Source organism: Sapajus apella, unplaced genomic scaffold (genome assembly GCF_009761245.1).
Source record: "Sapajus apella isolate SASKATOON/1434 unplaced genomic scaffold, GSC_monkey_1.0 scaffold8, whole genome shotgun sequence".
NCBI classification, from domain to species: Eukaryota; Metazoa; Chordata; class Mammalia; order Primates; family Cebidae; genus Sapajus; species Sapajus apella.
In genome coordinates this window covers 4,203,734-4,214,496 of record NW_022436948.1, presented here as the reverse complement: position 1 = coordinate 4,214,496, position 10,763 = coordinate 4,203,734, and the positions used below count along the sequence as shown (strand labels likewise).

Here is a 10,763-nt window from a genome sequence, read left to right as displayed (position 1 = left end):
CCAGGCAAACCCTAGCCAGGATAGCACCAGCCAGGGTAGCACCAGCCGGGGGAGCACCAGCCGGGCGAGCACCAGCCAAGTGAGCACCAGCCAGGCGAGCACCAGCCAGGGGAGCCCCAGCCAGGGGAGCACCAGCCAGGGGAGCCCCGGCCACAGGAACACTGTCAGGGTGATAGGCACCACCTCCTCCCCCAAGGCTCCTGGGTCAACCCACAGCTTCCCTCCTGGGGCCACAGATGGCCCACTGGCCCTCCCTGAACAGTTGTTGAGAAACTCCACCATGGAGCCATCCTCCTGGCCTTCCCCTACCAAGGACCCCACTGGCCACGTCATGTGGCATGCCACCCATCCCACCTGGGAAACACTTCTGAATCCTACGTGGCTGCAAAATGAGGACAGTGGACCCTCCGGCTCTGCAGACCTGCCATCGACCCCCACCCTTACACCTCTGAAGAGCCCTGCCTGTGGTGAGTTCCTCCAATGGTGCATGCTGGGGCCTAGGACCAAGAGGGGCCATGCAGCCTGTGTGAGTGTCGGGTGGCAAAGCTCCTGCAGCCATGGAGACGCAGGCTGCTAGCATGGCTCAGGCGGCATCCTCATCTTGTGCATGAGGAAACAGGGGTGTCCAGCAGACGGTTTCTGGTTGAATTAGGAAGGCAGCTTGGTCCCAGCCCTCTCCACCTCATAGGGCTCCCTGTTTGCAGCAGCTGGGGCAGACGTCTGCCTCAGGAGCAGTCTTTGGGCTTACTTGTCACATTAGGTACTGGAGCCATTCCCTGAGGTGCTGGCCACCCCAGTTATCCTGCCTCCTAACAGGGCTGTGCCCCAGCCTCCCCAGCCCTGATCCATGTGATGACACCCCACAACGACTCTGCACCCCCAGGAATGCTGCGCACCCACAGCTGTGCTGCGTCTGCATTGTTCGACCCCCTCGGCTGTTCCGTCACCCTCCCAAGTGTTCTGCAGCCCGGCAGCTGCCCTGCGCACCAACGTGTGCTGCACCCCAACCTTTCTGCAACCCTGGCTTTTCTGTACTCTAGCTGCTCTGAACCTCCCCAGCTGCTCTGTATCTGCCCAGCTGCTTTGTACCTGCCCAGCTGTTCTGTCTCTGTCCAGCTATTCTGCACCTCCCCACCTGTTCTGAGTCTCCCCAGCTCTTCTGCACCTCCCCAGCAGTTCTATATTTCCCAGCCCTTCTGCGTCTCCCCAGCTGTTCTGCACCTCCACAGCTGTTCTATATCTCCCCAGCGGTTCTGCACCTCCACAGCTGTTCTGCATCTCCCCAGCTGTCCTGCACCTCCACAGCTGTTCTATATCTCCCCAGCTGTTCTGCACCTCCACAGCTGTTCTGCACCTCCACAACTGTTCTGCATCTCCCCAGCTGTCCTGCACCTCCACAGCTGTTCTATATCTCCCCAGCTGTCCTGCACCTCCACAGCTGTTCTGCACCTCCCCAGCTGTTCTGCACCTCCCCAGCTGTCCTGCACCTCCACAGCTGTTCTATATCTCCCCAGCTGTCCTGCACCTCCACAGCTGTTCTATATCTCCCCAGCTGTTCTGCACCTCCACAGCTGATCTGCACCTCCACAGCTGTTCTGCATCTCCCCAGCTGTCCTGCACCTCCACAGCTGTTCTGCATCTCCCCAGCTGTTCTGCACCTCCACAGCTGTTCTGCACCTCCCCAGCTGTTCTGCATCTCCCCAGCTGTCCTGCACCTCCACAGCTGTTCTATATCTCCCCAGCTGTTCTGCACCTCCACAGCTGTTCTGCACCTCCACAGCTGTTCTGCATCTCCCCAGCTGTCCTGCACCTCCACAGCTGTTCTATATCTCCCCGGCTGTCCTGCACCTCCACAGCTGTTCTATATCTCCCCAGCTGTTCTGCACCTCCACAGCTGTCCTGCACCTCCACAGCTGTTCTATATCTCCCCAGCTGTTCTGCACCTCCACAGCTGTTCTGCACCTCCACAGCTGTTCTGCACCTCCACAGCTGTCCTGCACCTCCACAGCTATTCTATATCTCCCCAGCTGTTCTGCACCTCTACAGCTGTTCTGCACCTCCACAGCTGTTCTGCACTTCCCCAGCTGTTCTGCATCTCCCCAGCTGTCCTGCACCTCCACAGCCGTTCTATATCTCCCCAGCTGTTCTGCACCTCCACAGCTGTTCTGCACCTCCACAGCTGTCCTGCACCTCCCCAGCTGTTCTGCACCTCCCCAGCTGTCCTGCACCTCCACAGCTGTTCTGCACCTCCCCAGCTGTTCTATATCTCCCCAGCTGTCCTGCACCTCCACAGCTATTCTATATCTCCCCAGCTGTTCTGCACCTCCACAGCTGTTCTGCACCTCCACAGCTGTTCTGCACTTCCCCAGCTGTTCTGCATCTCCCCAGCAGTCCTGCACCTCCACAGCTGTTCTATATCTCCCCAGCTGTCCTGCACCTCCACAGCTGTTCTATATCTCCCCTGCTGTTCTGCACCTCCACAGCTGTTCTGCACCTCCACAGCTGTTCTGCACCTCCACAGCTGTTCTGCACCTCCACAGCTGTTCTGCATCTCCCCAGCTGTTCTGCACCTCCCCAGCTGATCTGCACCTCCACAGCTGTTCTGTATCTCCCCAGTTGCTCTGTATCTTCCCAGCTGCTCTGTGACTCCCCACCTGTTCTGCACCTCCGTAGGTGTTCTGCACCTCCCCAGCTCCTTCATGCACCCTCAGCTGTTCTGCCCCCACAGCTGTTCTGTACTTCCCTAGCTGTTCTTCACCCCAGATGTTTTACACCCTCACAGGTGCTCTGCCTTGTCAGCTTTTCTGCACACCCAGTTGCTTTTTTTTTACCTCCTAAGTGTTTCGTACCCACTCTGCTCTACACATCCAGGGTTCCTGCACCCCCTTAGCTGTTTTGCACCCCTTGTCCGACTGTAACCCCCAGCAGTTCCATGTTACCTGTAGAATATTTAGCCATCACCAAGCCCCCAGGTGACATCTCGGGAGATTCACAGCAGATGAGTGCAGGAACTGGGTCTTGGCCATGACAGTCCTGTGAGCTTGCAGAGACAGCCTGCTTCTAGATTTCACCCAAATGAACTGTTAAAAGTGATCTTCATCAGGGCATTTCCTCTGCTAAGCAGTATAGGCTCCAAGACTAAATTCTTAAGCCCATGTAAGTCAATATCATCAAGGGACCTGGGGTCTTCCTGTAAGAATGGCTCTCTAGCCAGCATTGTCACCAATCCTGACCCTTAGGTGGACCCTGGGTAAATCCACCCAAGGGTCAAGAATGGACAGTCCATCGGAGAAGCCACCAAGAACCTTCTCAAGAGGACTTCATTTTGGGGAATCCAGGGGCCTCAGGGATGTATATGAACCATCAGCTGAAAGAAAACAAAACCAGAAGCCATGTGCTATCATCCTGACGAGGGGCAGGGGTGCAGTCCCAGGAAGCCCAGGCTCAGGGGCTTTGTACAGGATCCTACTCACCCACCACAGGACTTGCCTTGGCGGTCATCACCTGCAAATCACCCATGTCCCCATGGTGATGAATTGGATTTTTTTGGTACTGGGGGAGGCTTCTTTTCTCCTTTCTCCTCGGAATGGCTTGGTTTTAATTTTGGTGTTTACATTGCACTTCCCAGTTCCCGTCTCCATTGGGAGGATCGTGGTCTCCAATGTGACCAGCACAGGTTTCCACCTGGCATGGGAGGTGGGTCTCGCTCTGGGCTCTGCCTTCCAGCTCACTCTGACTTCTGCATGGAGCCCCACTGTGGTCCTAGAGACCTGGAACACGAGTGTGACCCTGTCGGGGCTGGAGCCTGGGGTCTTGCACCTGGTGGAGATCGTGGCCAAAGCATGCGGGAAAGAAGGAGCCAGAGCTCGTCTGAAAGTGAGGACAGGTAATGAGCTTCCATTTGTTTTTAAAGAGAGGAATAAAAGGTCTGAAAAAGACTTTCAGTGGGTTAAGGCTTAAGAGATCTGGATTTCTTAAGATCTGTTCATGGGCTGCTAGCTGTCATTGTTCCTCTCAGCTTAGGGATATCCGGCCAGCTTCATCCTCAGCAGGCATGCAGCAACATCCAGGTAGGAGGCAGCTTATTCAGGAAAAGGCATTAGGCAGCCTTCAGGAACAGGCAGAGGGCTGCAGGCTCACCCGTGTCCTCGTGGGGATGCAGCACAGAAGACACGTGCGGTGCCCGTCTGTTGAGCTGCACCCATTCCCTCTGATCTCAACAGTCTCACAGGACTTGGCTTTCAGGGAAGACATCAACAGATAATCAACAGGCACAGAGATGATCTGTGAGCAGCCTGCTGGAGCCGGAGCCCAGGGCCACAAAATAAAGAACTGAGCAATAATGAATCCAACAGAGACTGCTGCGTTGGAGCTGAGCAGTGACAATGTTACATGTATTTGGATGAAATTCCTATTTTTTCCATTAGCATTGCCACGTGGGTATTTTCTCCTGTGTACCTTTCCTGAATAGTCAAGGCTGTGCCTGAGGTTGCAGGTTGGTTCTCACACCATCGGCAGCTTCCCAAGCTTGGCAGCAGTGATCTGTGCAGTGGGGTGCACACTCCTGAGGGAGGTATAAGATGGCCCATTGGGATGCAGTAATAAGAGTTTAGAACGTCTATGTATGTGCTTTAAAGCACCGGTAAGCCCTGGCCTGGGAAGTTATACAACAGATGGAGTGCATGGCGTTCATCATGCAAGTTCATGGCCAGCCAGAGAGGAGGGAGATCAGTGCTGGCTGGGTGGTCAGGCACCGTGGCCCTGGCGTCTGAGAGCCGGAGCTGGGCCTCCGAAGGTCTCAGCTGCTCTGGAAGGGACAGGCTGCACGTGGGACCCCGAGCCTGCAGACACGTCTACACCTGCTCTCACCTGTGCACCTGCCCTGCTGCTGATGGCTTTCAGACTGGGCTGCCCATGCCAGCTGTGGAGACTGAAGCAGAGGCCCTCAGGGGCAGCAACAGCAATGATGTCAAGGACATAGAGTTCGGGGTTGGCCCAGGAATGCATAGCAGAATGGCTCTGTGGTTTGTCTTGAGCCTGAGTGAGAAACTCTGGGGAGATACACTCTAAGTCCCTGAGAGGAGAGCTGTGTCTTTCTCCTTCACTGTCTAGAATGCCTCTGGCACACGGCAGGTGCTTTGCAAATATCTAGAGGGACTGACTGAACACTGGCGTGGCTGTCATGCCAAGGCCAGGATGGGGTGGCGATGTTATGTGCCACATACTCCTAGAAACCCTCCATGGAGGGAAAAGATTCAAATGGAACAGGTGATACCAAAACAGGGATTGCCCATAGACCAGGGGAGGTGGGGCTGCTGGGGGAGGAAAAAGGGCTGGCTCTAAACAAGGCCCCTGGGCACCCTGTGGCCATATGAGCTCTGAGCAGAGACCTGGCCAGGGTTCTGAGTCCTGGTGTATCCGGGACAGCCCAGTTTGCACCTGTGGCCCTGGCAAAGTTATTTAATGGTGCCTCCACGTGCTCTAAGTCACACCAGCTTGCTGGTAAATTGTTTGAACACCTTGGCATGGGTAACGGCAGCAAGGAAGGAAGGCTGAGTGTGTGTTGTGGGGAGAGTTGCAGATGCCGAGCTGGCTCTGGAAGGTTCTTCCACTGGGCTCAGGCTTTGTCCTGTGTCCTCCTGAATCTGATGGGCTGTCTCCCCGGGCCCCTGGCACTATTCCCTCCTTCTAGAGCACAGCCAGCCTTGGTGTGATGCTCTTCCCGGACATGAGAATACGCTTTTTAAGACTGAAATGACAGTCTGTTATCGAATACATCGCCAATTCCAAATGTGCTTACCCTCCATCCTGCAGCGGCCCGGAAGCTCACTGGAAAGGTCAGAATCGCAAATGTCGAGTACTCAGAATCCTTTGGTAACGCAAGCAGCCAGGAGTATCGACATTTCCTAGAACTGTTCTTCGCGACGGTGAGTTGGCGATATCAGCCCTTAATTCCTTTCAGGAGGGAAGGGGTGGAAGGCTGATTGAATTCTAGGCCAGGTGCCGTGGCTCATGTCTGTAATCCTAGCACTTTGGGAGGCAGAGGCGGCGTATTGCCTGAGCTCAGGGGCTCGAGACAAGCCTGGACAACATGGCAAAACCCCATCTCCACCAAAAAAATACAAAAATTAGCCAGTCCTGGTGGCGCATGCCTATGATTCCAGCTACTCAGGAGGCTAAGACAGGAGAATCTCTTGAACCTGGGAGGAAGAGGTTGTAGTAAGCTGAGATCGTGCCACCGCACTCCAGCCTGTACAACAGAGCGAGACCCTGTCTGAAAAAAAAAAATAGAATTCTAGTTTCATCCAACTAGGACTTTGACTTGTAGGTCCTATGAACTCCTCATTTCTGAAGGAAGCCAGGACTTTAAACTCTGGCCTGGCTCTCTGAGTGTTCCTGGACCCTCCCTGGCAAAGACACAGTCAGCAGACACGACCCTTCCTCTGCCACATCCTTGCTTCACATGGTTTTCTGTCCAGTGAAACCTGTTTGTCAGTTGTAGAACTTATGAAGCAGAAATTCCATCCTTGTTTGTTTTTTTCTTTAAAGCCTTTAAAAAATGAGGTCCATTTCATAGGCCATAAAATCTTCACTTTTAAACTGTAGAGTTCAGGAGTTTAGACTGTTTTGCAAAATTGTGCAACTATCACCACTATCTAATTCCAGAACATTTTTGTCACCCAGAAAGAAACCTCACACCCATTAGAAGTTACTCCCAGCTGGGCACGTGGCTCACACCTGTAATCCAAGCAATTTGGAAGGCTAAGGCAGGTGGATCACCTGAGGTCAGGCATTCGAGATCAGCCTGACCAACATGACGAAACCCCATCTCTACTAAAAATACAAAAATTAGCCGGGCACGGTGGCACACGCCTTTAATCCCAGCTACTCAGGAGGCTGAGGCAGAAGAATTGCTTGAACTCAGGAGGCAGAGGTTGTAGTGAGCTGAGATCTCACCATTGCACTCCAGCCTGGGCAACAGAGCAAGACCCCATCTCAAAAAAAAAAAGAAAGAAAAAAAAAGGAAGTCACTCCCTCTCGCTACTTCCTCTAGCCCCTGGTAACCACGAATCTGCTTTCTACCTCTATGGATATGCCCGCTGTGAACATTTCAAAGAAATAGAACTGTGCAATATGTGACTTTTGTGTCTGGCTTCTTTCAGTTACAATGAGGTTTTCGGGTGTCATCCACGTGGCAGCATGTGTCAGCACTATTTATGTATTTATTTTTTTGAGATGGAGTTTTGATGTAGTTGCCTAGGCTGGAGTGCAATGGTGTGATCTCGGCTTACCACAACCTCTACCTCCCGGGTTCAAGCGATTCTCCTGCATTCCTTCTTATGGCTAGGGCTCAACTTTGTCGTGCAGACTCATCCATTGATTCACTGACAGGCACTGGGTGGCTCCCCCATTCTGTTATAAATAGTACTGCGGGGCCTGGCGCGGTGGCTCACACCTGTAATCTCAGCACTTTGGGAGGCCAAGGTGGGCGGATCACCTGAGGTCAGGAGTTCAAGACCAGCCTGACCAACATGGAGAAACCCCATCTCTACCAAAAATACAAAATTAGCCGGGCGTGGTGGTACATGCCTGTAATCCCAGCTACTTGGGAGGCTGAGGCAGGAGAATCAGTTGAACCCCAGAGGCGGAGGTTGCGGTGAGCTGAGATCGTGCCATTGCACTCCAGCCTGGGCAACAAGAGCGAAATGCTGTTTAAATTAAATAAATAAATAACTATTGCCGCAATGTCCTTCCTCAACAAAAGTTCTTTTCCTGCTCTTTCCTGCATCCTTCCCTGCCATCCCCTCAGCATTCTCTGGTAGTCTATCTGTTACCATTTAGTGACATGCATTCTTATGGACTTTTTGAGGTATAGGGAGTGCCCTTGTCATAATCTAGTGATTTCATTTGCCTGAAATCTCACATTGTAGCTTTCCCCGAGTCTGGGAGTTTAAGACTCAGCATAGAGAGGGTTTGACACTGCCACCTAGTGGCCTGCTGTGGTAACATCATAGCAGGGCTGGAACCCCCAGCGCTTCACCCATGGATGAAAAGATCCCGCCGCCTTCCGGAACAGTCCCGGTGGGTTAGCTCATTCCCAGCTCCCGGTGCGTGCATTCAAGAAAGATCAAACACCGCATGTTCTCACTCATAGGCGGGTGTTGAACGATGGGAGCACATGGACACAGGGAGGGGAGCACTACACACTGGGGTCAGTTGGGGGGAAATAGGGGAGGGACGGTGGGGGGTGGGGAGCTGGGGAGGGATAGCAGGGGGAGAAATGCCAGATGTAGGTGATGGGGAGGAAGGCAGCAAATCACACTGCCACGGGTGTTCCTATGCAACAATTTTGCATGTTCTTCACATGTACCCCAAAACCTAAAATGCAATAAAATAAATGGGGGAAAAAAAAAGAGTTGACAGTTTGACTAATAATATGGTTTGATTAATAATGTGGTTTGATTGATAAGGTTGAATAGTAATTACAATATTAAACAACAAACGCTGAATCCTTCCACCTGGCTCTAGTGGTCAAATGAGGTGGCTGCATTTCCTTCCCGAGTTTCTTGATTAATGTTTCCTCTTTGAGCCATTTCCCCCTTTGCCCATTTTTTGGGGATGCTGTTTTTCTGTTCGCCTAGAATTTCAGGACAGCAAATAATTATACAACTTAGTCACAGAAGTAGGATGTTAAGAGACATTTCAGGGTTTCACTTGCTGGTAACCGCAGACGTGGATGTCCAGGAGGTGCTGTCTGCGTGCCTCAGCCCCTGGTTCTGCACCACTTCCTAGCAAGGGTCCTGAACTTTGCTTAGAGGTTGGCTTGAAATGCAGCTGAAAGTGACATTAGTCCAAGACTATGACAGACTCCCCTGAGAGAAAAAGAGAGGGAAGAACTGATTGTGAAGATGGTCATGCAAACAGTCATCTGCCTGTGCCAACCAAGGGCAGCTGGGGTCTCCCTGGGGTCCAAAGTCTCTGAGAGGGATGATGGATCTGTTCCCCTTGATGACTCAGAGGCCGGGAGGTGAGTCCATGACCCGGGCCTTGGGCCACCGCACATGTGAGGACAACCCCTGGAGGAGCACTTTCCATGGGAGATTTGCACTGTGGATGATTGATGCTCATTACAAGACTGTTTGCCTTTCTGGGTGCTTTGACCATGATGGGTCAGCACGGAATCATAGTGTCTGGTGTGTGACTCTGTGGGAAGAGACAGAGTAGAAAGCAGGCCGTTCAGGGGCAGGAACCCACTGTCCTAATAGGGATGGTGGAAATGCTCATGGGAAGCAGTCTGGGGACAGGCAGAGAGGGAGGATGAAAGGGGGCGTGTTCTGCAGTGCCAGGAGCAAAGGGGCTGTTCCAGAGAAAGCAGCGGAGGTGGCCTCCCTCCCCAGAACCCCACACTCAGCCCTCTGCCCCCTGTGGCTGCAAACCAGGAGTATGAGGTTCTAAAACCCCTTGTGAGCCCCCAGCAAATTTAACCCCATGAGGAAGGGTCTCTGCCTGTGCCCCAAGTCCCATCCTCTACTCACAGGTGTCTTTCTGAAGCCGTTTGCTGATTTAGGGGGAAGCTCTTCTCATGTTACAGACATTCCCAGGCATTTGTGCTGAGCTTGAAAACATGGCAGACGGGAAAGGGCCCAGAACCAACCTGTGGCTTTGTCCTTTGTGCCACGGGACAGCCCAGCTGCTGGACAGACTCCCAGGAGAAGCCGCCTTGAGACAGGCACCTGTTTCCTCTCCGTGTGGAGATCCCCTCACATGGCCTCTTCCCCCACAGGTGTGGGACTCCCTGCCAGCTGCCCTGCGTCAGCACGTGGAGACTGGCAGGGTCAGGATGGAAGTCATTGGTGTCACAAATGGCAGTGTCGTGGTGGAGTTTCACTTGCTGATCATCGCAGACCTGGATGTCTGGGAGGTGTCCTCTGCATTCCTCAGCGCCTTCCAGACCGCGCCTCTGCTGGAGGTGATCAGAGGAGACACCTTCATACAGGGTACAGGAGGCTGGGATGGCGCCTCTCCCATGTTCCTGAACCAGCGGTAGCCACTACTCTGCACTTCTGAAAGATGCTGTGTGGTGGCCCTTCCTCCCCCGGAATTAGATCAACATGTGAAATAGAGGGACCTCTCTGTCCCTCCCTCTTATTGTAATGATAATGTTTTGAAGGTTGAAGTGTTGAAAACATCTTCAGGTGAATCTGCAGATTCCTGGGGATGCTGTCTTCTTTCTGCCGCTCCTCGGCCGCCCGTTTCCATGGGCAGAAGGCAGACGTGTCCCTCTCTGCAGCCAGACTTTTTCCCAAGCATGGTTCCCAGGGAGATCCCAGTAAAAATAATTAACAAGAAAAGCAGGGAGAAAAAGACAATGTAGATTCTTTTTTCTGATCATACTTGAACATAAATGATGAGTGGCTTATAGATACATGTATCAGAAACCAAAGGCCTTTTAAAAATTGAAGATGAATATCTTTTTGATGTTTAGAATAAGAAGGACTTCCTAAAGAAAATATGATTTTCGAGGAAAAGGATGAGATACTGACTACATGCAGGGATAAATCAAAATAAAGGCACAATTTTAAAGCAAAGTAAACAAAAAAACTTTCAATCATTTGATGACGTATGGGTATCCCAAATATATAGAGAGATCATACAAATAGATGATAAATGCTAAGATCCTGATGGATAAATGCACGAAAGAGCTTCACAGGTGAAGCGTAAAAGAAGAAACACCAACGGCTAACACGGACGTGGTGACCAAA

The 10,763-nt window shown here is 52.4% G+C and overlaps 1 protein-coding gene across 1 annotated transcript in view; it reads left to right on the top strand.

Moving 5' to 3' along the window:
• UMODL1 (uromodulin like 1) overlaps positions 1 to 10,763 on the top strand; it is a 71,790-nt gene that overhangs the window by 37,419 nt on the left and 23,608 nt on the right. Inside the window, exons 11-14 of the mRNA XM_032276805.1 lie at positions 1 to 467; positions 3,629 to 3,886; positions 5,815 to 5,927; positions 9,785 to 9,998. The exon at positions 1 to 467 is cut by the window's left edge and continues 370 nt beyond it. Of these exons, the coding sequence (XP_032132696.1) occupies positions 1 to 467; positions 3,629 to 3,886; positions 5,815 to 5,927; positions 9,785 to 9,998 (1,052 nt within the window). The remainder of the gene's footprint in view (positions 468 to 3,628; positions 3,887 to 5,814; positions 5,928 to 9,784; positions 9,999 to 10,763) is intronic.